The sequence below is a fragment of the Platichthys flesus genome, chromosome 18 (genome assembly GCF_949316205.1).
Source record: "Platichthys flesus chromosome 18, fPlaFle2.1, whole genome shotgun sequence".
Classification (NCBI taxonomy): Eukaryota; Metazoa; Chordata; class Actinopteri; order Pleuronectiformes; family Pleuronectidae; genus Platichthys; species Platichthys flesus.
The window spans coordinates 4,936,145-4,950,462 of NC_084962.1; the positions used below are offsets into that span (position 1 = coordinate 4,936,145).

The window sequence follows — 14,318 nt, forward strand, 5'->3', positions numbered from 1 at the left end:
GAGCAGGAACTGTGAGTGGAGGATAAACGAGTGTGTGAAAGAGGAAGAGGGCCAAGTTGTGAAATTCCTCTGTTTTGTCAGGGTCGAGGGCAGGTCAGGTAGAACTGAGTGTAGCGAGCAGCAGATATTTACACTGTCAAACTTTGTTTAGTGTTGCGTGTACACACCAGGTATTACGGTAACAGCGGGTCAGAGATGATTTCAGAATAAAAGCTCCGGTCCGTTGACACTTCAATTAATAGTACAGTTTCCATTGTAAATCCTCCCTTTTTGTAATGTTTCGTTCTCTTCACCCGTGTTAAAGCTCTGGAGCTACTTCAGATATAATCCTTGTCATCCTTGTTCTTGTTGCATTATGGGAAATGTAGGAATAGGAATTTTGGAGGTTGATTCAAAAAAAGGAGTCGAAAAGACAGGATATTTCTACCACCCTGTTTCTGTGCCTTCCTGTTGAGATGATACTGATGCTTGACAGGTGAGGGTGCAGCTACTTTCTTACTGAATATGAAGCACTTCAAGGAATGATTGGTGTTTTAAAAAATCTTATAACTGCTACCATACAGAAATAGATATTTTGAACAACTATTTCTATTCTGAAATCAAATTAGAGAAAATACATTTTTTCGTCTAGCTGCATGACAGCAGTGTTATAATAGATATCAAGTCATATTTATTGGAACAACACATAATAACACAATGTTTAAAAAAAAGGAAGCTTTTCAGTGAAGCATGATACTTTTCTTGTCCAATTGACAGAATTTATCTAATCAAAAGAAGTAAATCTACTCGCCCTGTCATCAATGACAGACATACAGAGAGACACTGTGTTCTCATCCCAGTCTCCCAGTCACATCCTCACTTCTGCTTAATGAACCGGTTGATGAGCTTGTTCTGCTCTAACTCCACCTTGGACAAGGCTTTATACTCGATATGGTACCTGAGTCAAGCAAACACAACAGTAAACAAACTGTTATGACCAAATTAATACAATACAAAATAAAAACACCCATCACTCACAGGAAAGCAATTACGAATGTTGTGTGTAGTAGAAATGATGATAGAAGACAACAATTTAAAATGGTAACAATTTGCTACATCACAACAGTCACCAGATGATGTCATGGCATTAGCTACCTACTAAATGTTAATATTAAAATGTGTGTCTATTATCATTTACTGTTATAAAAACGAATAGTACAAATCAAACACTGTACTGGAAAGCTGCCACATAGAACATGACTGTATTGTGCTAGACTCATGAGTGGCTCCATGACACAACCCACAACCTGGTCAGCTCTAGATTTCTTTTTAAAAAAATATACATTTCATAAATGCAAAACTAAATTTCCTATTCAAAATGGTCCGACCATTTATGATGGAATTTATGAATGCATCAAAAATAATGTAACTCTTGTGTGTGGGCTCACTGGGAGATTTGGAGAGAGATCTCATTTCTAGACTGAGAACAGCTAAAATGCATCATAATCAAATTCAGGATGAAAACATTAGATCAGAAATCCATTTTCGTAATATCTGCAGTGAAGAGAGCAGTTCATCAATCAGCTGAATCGAACCTGCTGTAAAATCCAATTAGTTATCATTACTTTAAAAAAGCATGCAAACCGGTTGCACTTAAAAAAACATGTAAAGAGAACTAGGTATTTTAAGTTGTACTAACTAGTGCTTCCTTATTAGAGTATACTTATACATGAGTTTAAGCAACTAAAACAATCAAGTAGAGTGTGCTTGATAACTTACTTTAGATGTACTCTCGACTTAGTAAAGACTACTCAGAATTCCTATTTTAATCTACTAAGTCATTGCATGTGAAATTTACTCTGTGTTTAGTCCATATAACATAATTATCTAAGTTGGACTAACTTAGCATTTCTAAGTTATATTTACTTGAACAGCAATCTAACTTACTTGCTAAAACCATGCAAACCGATTGCACTTAAAAAAACAAGTAAGTGTTACTTCAACAATCTAAGTGGCTCAAATATCTATACAGGAATGAAAAAAAGGTTCCAATCTCCTAAAATAATCGGAGTTACAATTAAATATAATAAATCGAGGTAATAACACAGTTGAATGTTCAAATACATCAATTGTTTTTAATTTTTCTTCCATTTATATCAACTTTTTTTCTTAAGATTGCCTTGAAGGACATCCACAAACACAGCTCAATATCAATATCAAGATCAATAATACAGTAAACACAGCCTTAAAACTGTAACAACTAACAGTTCTTTCCCACCAATGGGAAATAACCCACAAGCTGACAAGTGCACTTTTGTATTCCTGAATAATGTTACTCAAAAATCACTAAATAAAAACTACATATATATAAAAAATAAAAAAAAAGTGCAAAGTGGCTTTACTCAATGAGCGCAAAAACCTGACAGGGTAATAACTGGCAATGGATCTCACATATATGTGAATGAATATACATACATGTACAGCCTCTATACTTGCTGATGAACCCATGGGCTGACAATTTGAGTGGAGTGTGTTAATTTAGTGAACAATAAAAAACAACTGAATCCACTCTACATTTGCATTCTAACTCAACAAGAGATTTTTAAGACTTTGTAATTTGGTGGGAGTTTGTCCTCTCCCAAGCCAAGCATCACTCTTTGAATGAAGCAGAAAGTGTTTTTCATGGCTTTAGGGTCTAAATGCAAAGCGTATGACATTCCAAACAAAAGTCAAAGTGCCTCAGGTAGGTTCTGGAGTTCATCCATTACAATACCTCCCTCAACAATGATGGCAGTAGACATTGGGTGAAGGTGGAGCTGATTTGGAAGGAGTTGCAGATCTTCAGGGAGAACAGTCAGCACCCCGACAGATACTTTTACCCAGGTCTCATCAGTGTCACAATCCTGTGATGAAACCAAACAAAAACATTACATTACAACAGGGAAATGTTGTTGGCAGTTGTTGTGTCCTGCCCTATACTGCCTTCCAGCCTTGTGCATTAAAGGAATACTTTCTCTATCATTTTCATAGTGAGACAACATGATCAATACCTTTTTTGTGTCTGTACATCCAGTAGCTGGCTTTCAGCTCTTAACATCATGGCTTAGCTCAGCGCAAACAATGGCAGTGGATAGAAGTCAGTGGCATACTCGGTAAAAGTGAACAAAATATTCACTGCCATGATTTGCACTAAGCTAAGTTGAAAACATTTAAGATTTTTTTGAGGCATTTCTGCTTTATTTGATAGTGACTGTGGAATCAGCTCTCTCAATGGGTCAGAGAGGCAGACGCTCTCTCTACATTTAAGTCCAGGCTTAAAACCTTCCTCTATGACAGAGCTTTTAATTAGGGCTGGTTCAGGTAGCCCTTAACCATTTTATAGCTACGCTGCTATAGGCTTAGACTGCTGGGGGACACATCTCCTACTGTGTCCTTACCACAGTGACCCCAGGTTTGAATCTGTCCTGGGCCATTTGCTGCATGTTATCCCCTCTCCCTCCCCCTGGATTTACTGTTTCGCTCCACTGCATCATTCAAAATAAAACAGAAACCACAAAAAATAATATGTACAAGGTCTTGTACTTAAATAACTCAGTTTTGGAGATGAAAGGTATTCCTCTCACTTCACAGGAGCTAGGCTGGTAATTTTACACTTCTGGTAGACATCAAACTGTCAGTCAGCAAGCAGCCCATGCCAATGTTTGTACTGAACTCATGGATATATTCAGTATTACGTTTTTTTTGTTTTTTTATCTCACTCTAATTGAGACACTGGTAAATACAAATCAAATTTCCCCATAACTGTGTGTGCTCCTTTAAGATGCTCCTATGAAAACTTACGAAGCAGGTGTTGTAGAAGTCACTGGGGTCATAACCAAGTAGAACAGGGAGGCCTCGGAGTACAACGGTGCGTACCGCTGTCACATCTGGTTTCTAGAAGTGGATGATGAACAAATTCAGCTATAGATAATGCAGCATTCAAAAGCTACAGTAAAACCTCCATGTTTTAGGCGACAGTGTTTTAACAACTGTCCTCTTTTGTCTGCGGAAAAGAGGCACTGCTTACAGTTCCAAAGCATCTGCAAGAAATATTTTCAAAGGACATTATAAGTAAGAATAGTCTCTCAATTTAATCTAATTAAGGTGCAGCACTTTGTCAAAAACTGTTCTACTGCTGGTGGTTATAACTCCTTAAAGGAATAGTTCACCCAAAAATGAAAATACGGTCATCATCTACTCACCCCCTTGCTGATAAGATGTCAGGTGAAGGTTTTTTAGCCCTCTAAGCACTGCTGGAGCTCCACGGGGAAACAGCTTCCTGTATTTTTCCAAACAATGGATGTCTGCGGTAAGCACAGGCAAAACCGAATAAAAGTACCCCCAAAAAAGGTTTAAAACCCTCCAAACTTCTCATGAGCCATAATCCATATGTCCGGAACCCGCAACATGCAAAATTACAAAATGACTGCTCGTGCACGTGTGCCTAAAAGCTAACAGCATACAGACGGATTTAGCCTGTAAACATATATTAAATGGCAACTTTTGCACATAAATTTACATGACGCTGGTTCTGGACATATGGATTATGGCTCACGAGAAGTTTTTTGGATTTTTTAAAATGAAATGTCCCCCATAATATAAACTACTGGCATCTCACCTCCAGTGCACTGGGCCCACGTTGTCAAAGCAGCTCTTCAGTAGCTCTGAGCACTTGTTCTGAAAGAGAAAAATATTGTAGTTACAAGGAAGTTCCAGTGATGTCGTGGTTTGTAGATTACTGACACGTTCCTTAATATGTGCATGCTTAACACAGGTATTACAGGAACCTGTTTTTAATAATAAAGTACAAGTTCAGGCAAATCCAACCTTGGGCTATAGTTTCCTAATAATTTTGGTCAAAAAAATTATCAGATTTTTTTTTTTATTGCTCCTATTATGCAGTAGTTCTCTGTCCTCACATTGGCACAGCAGCTTAGAATGGGAGCGGATGGAAAAATATGAAAATGTAACATTTTAATTTTATTAGACCTCAAAGGTATTCATGTAATTAATCAATCTTAATTTATATAGCACATGTCTACACCCAATGTGCTGCACGTGATAGAAAGACACTGCAACAAAAACAAAAACCACAGGTGAGCAAGGGCACAAAAATTAAGATAGCATTAGGCAAAATCAACTAATAATGGAGGCACCTTGCTTAAAATTCAGGCTAAAATGATGTCTTAAGATTTCTTTTTAAATATCAGAGGTAGAGGTCATGATTTAAAAATTAGGGTTAGGGCTAACGCTAGCTAGCGAACGCTAACGCTAGCGCTAGCGCTAGCTAGCGAACGCTAACAGTCCTAGCAGTAATTAAAACATATTAACAGAAACACTTGCTTGATAACTTACCTTATTATTTTTCAAAAGAATAAACAAGACGGCGCAAAAGTCGAGTCAGCAGGCTGCCCTCAGTGTCCCGGCCTGTGTGCTGGACTGGCGAGCGGGAGAGACTGAATGTTGCTACTGCGCATGCACACTTCTTCTTCTTCTTCTTTGAATGCGCAGTGGGAGTGAGACTGTGTTGGCTACTTATTGTTGCGAGTGAGCATAACTCTAAATAAAGTAATCTTCACTCTTAACACTAAGTATTTTGCGCTTTTCACCATGCAAGTAACTGTTACTTGATAAATACCAGTCATAAGTGCATATTGTTGATAACCTAGTAAAGTTAACTAATGAATGTATGTCAGGGCAGCTATTGGATTTTACAGTGTGCAGCTATTTTCTGAAAATGTTCAATTTCTGGATATAACAAATTCCAACAGATGTACATCAAGTTGGTATAGACAGAGGGAAACACTCATGACCAAATGGCCTCGACAAAATCTTTAGCGCTCACTGTCCACAAAGTCTTTCGCCCCCTCCTGCAGCTCTGTGGTCTTCTGGCTGACATCAGGCTCCACTGCAGTGAGGTTCTTGAGTTCATCAAAATAAATGCCTGTCTTTGCTAGCGGGTCTTTAGCCATGGATGCTGTAACTAAGGAGACAAAATGCTTTTCTGCGGCTTAGCTTCTAAAATGCTTGGTTGAAACAAACAAATAATCCTACTTTCATTGTTCGGTGCATTACCGGTTCTACTGTGCCATCCGTCTTCCTCTTCTTTGATCTGCTTTAGATCAAAGGCATGTGATAATGCCACATCCGATCAAAGGATCCAAGAGATTTGTCACACTGCCAAGATGAAAAATTGCCTGTTATGGTCGTTGCATCGACCCAGATTATGCAAGCAGAAATGGCGGGTGGCAACCAATGCACGTGCTAGTGGACTGAGTAGGGGGAGAGGAAGAAGAGGAAGTGCTCAACTAATTTTATCGGATTTATCATGATACAGTAGATGGCGGTAATGCAAGTTGGTTGTCACCCACCAAATAAACTGAACATTTAAGAAGAAGTTGTATGCAACCTGAAAGGTCCTTAATACCCTGAATGCTTTGATGTTTGAATGGTTGAAATTGGTTGATGTATGTGGAAGTAGATTGCGACTCAAAAACCTTGCAGTCAAGTCAGCTACCATCTGTATCAGTCAAATGAGCCACCTCCTCCAAGAACAATTCCCCAAAGACACAGAGACAGGGTGAAATCTTTATGATCCACAAGTCCAAACCATATAGAGCATGATAATAAATAAGAGTATATAAGAGAATAAGAGTCAAGGGTGCTGATCTCCATTATGGCAACAACACTCATAGAATCAGTTCCTCTTTAGCAAGTTGTCTTCCAAAGCACAAGATGATGAGATGAAGTGCAGAGCTTTTAATTTGAAAAGGTTTGAATTTGGGACTGAAGATTACACCACTTGCTTTACAGATATCTGGAATAGTCAACATGCAACATATGAAAAATCATTCAAACTTACATATGAGAGAGAAAGAGAGAGAGAGAGAGAGAGAGAGAGAGAGAGAGAGAGAGAGAGAGAGAGAGAGAGAGAGAGAGAGAGAGAGAGAGAGAGAGTGGAGAGTAATCAGATCTTATTTCCGTATTATGTGTATACTCTGTGTTATCCCTTTATTTTTAAAAACGGAAGTACGACTTGCTTACTTTACTTATTGATTAAAATTGTGTTTGCGGTTTGGGACAATAACGAGGTCATAGCCTGTCTTCAAATGAAGGGGGACGTACCTTCATTAACCGTAAAGCTGGGAATACGAGCGCACTTAAATGTAGGGGCGGCTGGTTTGACCGCGGTGTTTTTTAACAGGCGGAGAAAGAAGCGCTACGGTTTCCAGTGAGGGTGAGATCTCTGCTTTGCTACCTGCTTCACTAATGTGTTGATCCACTGAGACACTTAATCTTACTGAACACGTTCTTTACAGTTGGTGAGTACTTGTCTGTGTCTTGTTTCCGACTTGACGCGTCTTCAAACTTCTCACATTGTGCAACGTTCGCTGGAGAATTTCAGCGGCTGCAGCTCGAGGATCTTTGATTCATTATCACTATTTACAAGGTGAGAGTGCAAAAGACTCGGAAACATGAGAGCAGGCAACATGTGGCTGACAGACAGAAGTGAGCTTTATGAAAAAAGATCCATACATCTGCAATATTAATATCACGATATATGTCAATACTTTTAAAGACTCCTGAGCGAAGGTTGTGGTAATAATTACTGCTTTGGTCTATATAGTGGGCTGCAAGTGTGATCAAATACCACAGCTGCAATGCAGAATGCACATATTTTTAATATACTGTTATATCATGATGACCAAACCTCCCTGCAGGCTGACCTGTTAGGACAATACTCTGATGTATAAAACCTTGACTCGGAATTATGGGCCATCCCAATATGTCTTGATTTCAAATCATGCCACCCATGTGTTATTATTTAAGAAGTAGCCAACTCCAGAGATTGTTTATATGTACAAAGTTAGGGGATATTCAAAAACTGTTTCCCACAAGCACCAATGCCAAACTATTTCCTTATCAAAGCTCATGTATCATACTGATGAATGGTTGTGCACTGAGCAGTTGGATGGCGGAGCTGCAGCACCAGTTATCTATGAACCTGCTAAAGCAAACAGCCTGGCAATCCCCCCCCACCTTTTTGTCCTCACTAATATTTGCACTGCTAGCCCGATGCAACAACACCGCATCCTTAAAGCTTTGCTCATTTCTGACTTTTCTCTCTGGACGTCTCTTCAGGGCGAGGACAGCATGTGGACACTGGGCCCTCAGTTTGCCTTCATTGGTTTATACGTACAGGTAAGTTTGTATAACAAGGAGCTCACAAAGGATTAGTTATACTTTATTTTCCACTAACTAAACAGTTGGTGGATCTTGACCTGACAAAAAAAGTTAAACCATTCGGATTCATGCCTGACAACAATAAAAGAGGCAGTTCAGTGTTTTCGGAACAATGTTTATTGAATTCAAAATGTTCAGGATTCAGATGAGAAATTAGATAGCGCTCTAATATTGTTGGGTAAATAGGAAACTACAGCACATAATTTGTTAGTTTAGTTAAGTTTTTTTAGGTTAGATTAGATTAGATGAGATTAGATTAGGTAGTGAGGTTGGGCTAGGTTAGGTTAGCTAAGATTAGGTTAGTTAGTGAGGTTGAGTTATGTCAGATAAGGTTAGACTATGTTAGTTTGGGTTAATTATATTACATCAGTTCAGTTAAATTAGTTTATGTTGTGTTGGATAGGTTGGATAAATTACCTTTTTAAACCCATCTAGAAAAATACCTCTAAACCCATTTCCACACAGCCTCCCCCTCACTCCCTTTTCTCTCATGACCGATATGGAAAATAAATAAACAAAAAGAAAAAATAATTAAGTTATAATAGTGACCTGAGTCTCTCAGTGTGTTTTTATACTTATTGTACAAACACTTAAAAAGTATCTCATTCCTCCTGTTTCAAAGCTAAGTTAACAGGCTGTTGGCTCCAGCCCCAACGTTTCTGTGCAGACATTAGAGTTACACCTTGCATCTCATCATACTCTGAGTAACAACGTGAGCTGGGGTATATTCCAAATACATCAACTGCAGAAAGTTCAGGGTTTTGGTGTCTATTCACAGACATAATTTCATCTTCCAATCTGCAGGTAACCGCATGCTACCAATCATGCCCTTTGTATGGCCTTGTAGCTGCTTGCCAATACGGGGGTCACTACTGGGTTCCTGCTCTGCCTCCCAACATCACCCACCTGTACCTGGAAATGAACTACATCAGTGAGATCAACAGCACCTCGCTCAGTCTGTACGAGCAGCTGCAGGAATTAGATCTGGGCATGCAGGGAGTGCCGCTCGTCATCAGGAACAACGCTTTCTTCAGACAGAGAAAACTGATCAAGTTGGTTCTAGGCCACAACATTGGGCTTCAGCTGGAGCCGAGGGCATTTGCAGGACTGTTCAAATTGCAAATGCTGTTTTTGGACTATTGCAGATTGAATGAGTCCATCCTGGCTGACAGCTACCTGCAGAGCCTTGTCTCCTTAGAAATGCTTGATCTCTTCGGGAACCAAATAGAGAGACTCAAACCTGGACTGTTCTTTTCAAGACTCACTAATTTCACACACTTAAACCTCAAATTGAATCCGATCGTAAGATTGTGTGAAGAGGATCTTGTTGGCTTCAGGGGGAAATACTTTGAAACCCTGAACCTGAACTCCAACCACTTGGCTAAAATGTATGAAGGCCACTTTGACGAGGGCAGTTGTGGAAACCCTTTCAGAGATATGGCCTTTGACACCTTGGACTTATCAACCAACGGCTTCAACATCAACCAAATGAGAAGATTTTTCAATGCGATACAGGGGACTCGGATCGCTAATCTCATATTGTCTGGAAGTATAGGTCAAGGCTTTTCATTTGAGAACTTACCTGATCCGGATGAAAGCACATTCGAAGGCCTCTCGAACAGTGCCGTTAAAATCTTTAATCTGTCTACGAACTTTATATTTGTTTTGCAGAAGTCTATTTTCAGTCCCCTGAAGACTGCGATAATCATTGACATTTCCAAAAACAAAATCAATCAGATAAACAAAAATGCCTTCAGTGGTCTTCAGGGACATTTAAGGATGCTCAATCTTTCATCCAACCTACTCGGAGAAATATATTCCGACACATTCGCCAATCTGGAAGACTTAAGAGTACTGGACTTGTCTTACAACCACATCGGTGCGTTGGGATACCGAGCCTTCAGTGATCTTCCTAAATTACGAGAGTTATATCTGACAGGGAACTCGCTGCGAAGGCTGGGTTCTCCGGCATCATTACCAAACCTAGAGTTCCTCCTTTTGGGTGACAACAAGTTGAAGTCACTGTTCAATATCGCTGACTTGGGTATGAACAGCACCTATGTGGACGTCAGCGAAAACCGATTAACGAACTTAGAGGAGGTTTATTCAACAGTGACCAATTTCAAGCGTCTCAATACTTTCTTCTACAGCAGCAACCTCATCAAGGGGTGCACACTAAACAAGAATATTACTATACCTTATAATAACACTTTGGAAGTGTTATTTCTTAGTGACAGTTCCTTGCAGATAATTTGGGCACAGGGGAAATGCCTTGACCTGTTTGATCATCTTAATAATCTTCTTGGCCTCAGTATAAGCTCCAACTTGCTCACTGCACTCCCACAAGGGATTTTCAGAGGCCTCAGCTCGATGATAGATCTAGACCTCTCGACTAATTCCTTGACCTTCCTGCAGCCGGATGTCTTTCCGGTCAGCCTGAAAAGAGTCGACCTCTCGAACAACTTCCTAGCTTACCCAGATCCTATGACTTTTCAGTCTCTCCTCTTTCTCAACCTGGCAAATAATCGGTTCTACTGTGATTGTAATCTGGAGAGCTTCTTGCAATGGCTCAATGTGACGAATGTAACCGTCCTGAGCCCAGCCGAGGGTTACAGATGTGAGTTTCCAGCTGCTGTCCGTAACCTTCCCCTGCTGGACTATGCCACCATCGTAGAACCATGTGAGAAGGACGATGAAAAGGACGTCCAAGATCTTAAGTTTGCCCTCTTCATCTTCTCTGCCCTCCTTATTATGACTGTAACCCTAAGTGGGGTCGTCTACGCCCGTCTAAGAGGGCAAATATTCGTGATCTACAAGAAGATCGTCGGAAGGGTTCTCGAGGGGCCGAAAGTTTCGCCTTGTATCGAAGAAATGCAGTACGACGTCTTCTTCTGCTTCAGCAATAGCGACTATAAGTGGGTGGAGGCTGCTTTACTGAATAAACTTGACGACCAATTTTCAGAGGAGAACGTCTTACACTGTTGTTTCGAGGCCAGAGACTTCCTGCCCGGTGAGGATCACTTGACAAACATCAGAGATGCCATTTGGGGCAGCAGGAAGACGGTGTGCGTCATCTCCCAGGAGTTCCTCAAAGGTACAGCTCATCTTATTTTCACACGGCTACACTGGCCGTTTGGGTTCTGGTCTTTCTTTCAAGGAATAGTTCAACAAATGTACATTAAATATGAAGCCACAGCTTAGCTTATCTAATGTAAGCCTAGCATTAAGTCTGTAGGTTTCTGGATAGATTAAACAACCAAGCTATATTTTTTCGCGATCTTTGGACGAGACCAAGGCTAGCTGTATCGATGCCTTAAAGTCTTTAATCTTAACTACCCTGCTGCTGGCTTCATATTTAATAGACAGATGTGAAAGTGGTTTCATCTAAGGCTGTGAACACTGATATTATCCTTATGTCAAACAAAGACCCTTGAAGCTAGGGTTGGTAATCCTGTAAGGGAGCAACATAGGTGAGGTTGGTACGTGACAGACGGGTATGACAGCCAATCACTTTATTCGGACTGAATGAGATGATCCGGTTGGTTTTTGTCAGACATGGGATGACCACAGACACTTGCTTAACATTGATTTTTTTCAGATGATTATATTTATTGATGGCTGTCCCGAAGTAAAAAGGCTTTCAACAAATAAAATAGAAAGTGTTTCCGAACCAAATAAACAACCCCACCTTTAATCCAATCCTGATTTCTGAAAGCTGTCATTCTAACTAATACCATTGCCAGCTAAGGCTCGGATTCCGTCATCTTTTTTTTCTGAATTACAAAATTAAGCACCAAATCAAAGATATCAAAGCCTTAGAAAAACAATGTGTGTATGTGTCTCTGTCTAGATGGCTGGTGCCTGGAGGCGTTTACCTTGGCCCAAAGCCGGATGGTGGAGGAGCTGAAAAACGTCCTGATTCTGCTGGTGATAGGGAAGGTGTGTATGAGGCAGCTGAGTCAGTGACTGAACATGGTTCATTACTTGTACACACAACATTGACAGATTATCCCTGTGTGTGAGTGAGCAAACTGTTAATGAGCACCACTATAACCAGTTTGGAGGGATTTTTCTGAAAACCTGACAAATGTAAGCCCAATATTCCCTGCTTCTAATGCAGTCTCGACCCACTCCTGAAAGAAGTACATGACATTTCCCTGTTAAAATATAATTTTAGCTGATCTGCTGCCAATAACAACACTAATGATGGCTGTGGGTTGTAAAACTATTGAGCCTGCACACACTAAAAATGTGAACTACAGGGAACGTCTTTCATTTTCAAGTATTCATGTCATACATTGTTAATATACAATCATTGGTTCGAGGCAACAATTACCAAACTCTGTTTGTGTCTTGTGCCAGGGGACTACAGACCATGTAGAACCTAAGGTCTGCAGCTTCAATGCCTACTTTTCAACAGTAGATGGCAGGCTTCAGTCACATTTAAATGAACATTCCTTCAATCAGGCCAGAAAGCTGTTGCTGTGCTGTTTGTTCTCGTATTGAAAACAGAGAGATTTTCAATGCTGACCGAAATCTCTTTTCCATTTGAAATACAACCAAAGGTGGCTCACTACAAGCTGATGAGGTACAATGCAATCAGAGAATTCGTTCAGAAGAGAGAGTACCTGACATGGCCAGAGGACCCTCAGGACCTGGACTGGTTTTATGAGCGACTGATCTCACAGATCCTCCGAAACACCAAGATGAAAATGTTCGCAGAGGACAAACCTCAGGCTGCGCAGCCGCAGCCTCAGAATGAGGACAGAATCGAGCTGGAGGACATCCGAGCTGTTGCCATGTGAACTCTGTGTCACAGAATCGGGACTGAAACCCTGCTGCAGTTTCACCAGTAAACTAGAACTAGAATAAGGGTGAAGAAAGATTTTAGGCATTTCAAGTATTTACAACACTCCAAGGTTCAATCACATGCACAATGCAAACACACCATTGTCTATGTTTTTGAAATTATTAAAATTGTATGTTATTAGGGTGATTAGTGTTATTACAGTGTATTTAATAATTTCCTTGTCTGTTTTTATAGTGACCAAAAACTGTGATTTTTCTAGATTTTTTTTACATTTCTCTTTAAATTTTGTATTATTTATTTGAATGAGCCTTTAAAAAAAGTAATAAAGGTGACTCCTGCTGGACGGCTGTTTGATTCCTGATGGATATACTGTAGAATATATATTTTTCAGTGGTTCAAATTAATAATTGATAAATATTCTCTTAATATCTCTTAATTAATTTGAGTTGTATGATTGATTTGATCATTCAAATTTAAATTAATCTGATTTTTTATTCTAAAACTACAATAGATCAGCTCTTTATTGTCATTTGTTTTATTAATGTCTTATTAGCAGCCCCTAAAGAACTGGGCAGTATATATATAAGTAAACAGCAAATTGTTTATGTATATTTGTCGTTTCACTATTTTCTGATATTTAACAATATACATAAGCACAGATAAAGACACAACATAGTGAAAAGACATAAAATAACTAAACACAGAACTTAGTAATGATGTTTGAGTGGATTCATGTAATATATAAACTATATTAATTAATAATTGTATTATTCAGAACCGAATTTGGATTTGAATTTAGTACTTTCGCCACTAGATAGCGTGAGTTAGCCCATGTGTACTGACCCTTCATGTCAGCCTCGGTTGATCAGGGACAACTCAGTGTTACTTGTTGAGAGAAACACATGAAGACTGTTTACAATTGCACTGGGTGTGTCGCAAAATGACGCTGCTCCTTCTCCAACAGCCACTGCACATGATACCCTGTCCCAAAGCGCTGGGGTTGGTCGGCCTGTAAGATGAGAGTGAGGCCGGTGTCAGCGGCTTCCCTCTCATTCGAGCTGTGTGTCTGAAAACAGGAAGCTACTGGGCAGAGGAAAGCTTCCGTCCTGTTGGCCCCAGCAGCCGCCATCCTCCCGGCCTTTATGAGCCAGCTGCTCAGAACATTACAGCCGCTCCTCAGGCCCCTGCTGCTTATGCACTGCTGACAGTCCATTAATATCTGTCCGTGCTTCTCTTTTTTTTCTTC

General features: G+C 39.9%; 1 protein-coding gene and 1 long non-coding RNA gene across 5 annotated transcripts; one reads left to right on the plus strand and one right to left on the minus strand.

Annotated features, from left to right (window-relative positions):
• Positions 1 to 2,628: 2,628 nt before the first annotated feature.
• On the minus strand, positions 2,629 to 5,296 carry LOC133973065 (uncharacterized). Of its 2 annotated transcripts, none has more exons than XR_009924526.1 (4): positions 4,637 to 5,296; positions 4,221 to 4,322; positions 3,820 to 3,912; positions 2,629 to 2,882 (listed from the first exon to the last, which is right to left on the minus strand). It is a non-coding gene; the product is annotated as an uncharacterized LOC133973065 (long non-coding RNA). The 2 variants fall into 2 exon arrangements; XR_009924525.1 differs by having other exon boundaries at positions 2,631 to 2,882; positions 4,221 to 4,297.
• Positions 5,297 to 7,171: 1,875 nt separating this feature from the next.
• On the plus strand, positions 7,172 to 13,415 carry LOC133973537 (toll-like receptor 5). Of its 3 annotated transcripts, none has more exons than XM_062411466.1 (5): positions 7,172 to 7,255; positions 7,338 to 8,220; positions 9,067 to 11,356; positions 12,113 to 12,201; positions 12,828 to 13,415. In XM_062411466.1, exons 2-5 carry the CDS (start codon positions 7,876 to 7,878, stop codon positions 13,065 to 13,067), a joined length of 2,964 nt encoding a protein of 987 aa, XP_062267450.1. In that variant the 5' UTR covers positions 7,172 to 7,255; positions 7,338 to 7,875; the 3' UTR covers positions 13,068 to 13,415. The 3 variants fall into 3 exon arrangements, with proteins under 3 accessions (XP_062267450.1, XP_062267447.1, XP_062267451.1); XM_062411467.1 differs by having other exon boundaries at positions 7,210 to 7,468; positions 8,161 to 8,220; XM_062411463.1 differs by having other exon boundaries at positions 7,209 to 8,220.
• The last annotated feature ends 903 nt before the right edge of the window (positions 13,416 to 14,318 follow it).

Coding starts and splice junctions, on each gene's coding strand:
- LOC133973537 (XM_062411466.1), top strand. CDS start 7,876: ATGTACAAAGTTAGGGGATATTCAAAAACTGTTTCCCACAAGCACCAA. Junction 8,221..9,066: donor TCATTGGTTTATACGTACAG/GTAAGTTTGTAT, acceptor TCCAATCTGCAG/GTAACCGCATGCTACCAATC. Junction 12,202..12,827: donor TTCTGCTGGTGATAGGGAAG/GTGTGTATGAGG, acceptor ATACAACCAAAG/GTGGCTCACTACAAGCTGAT.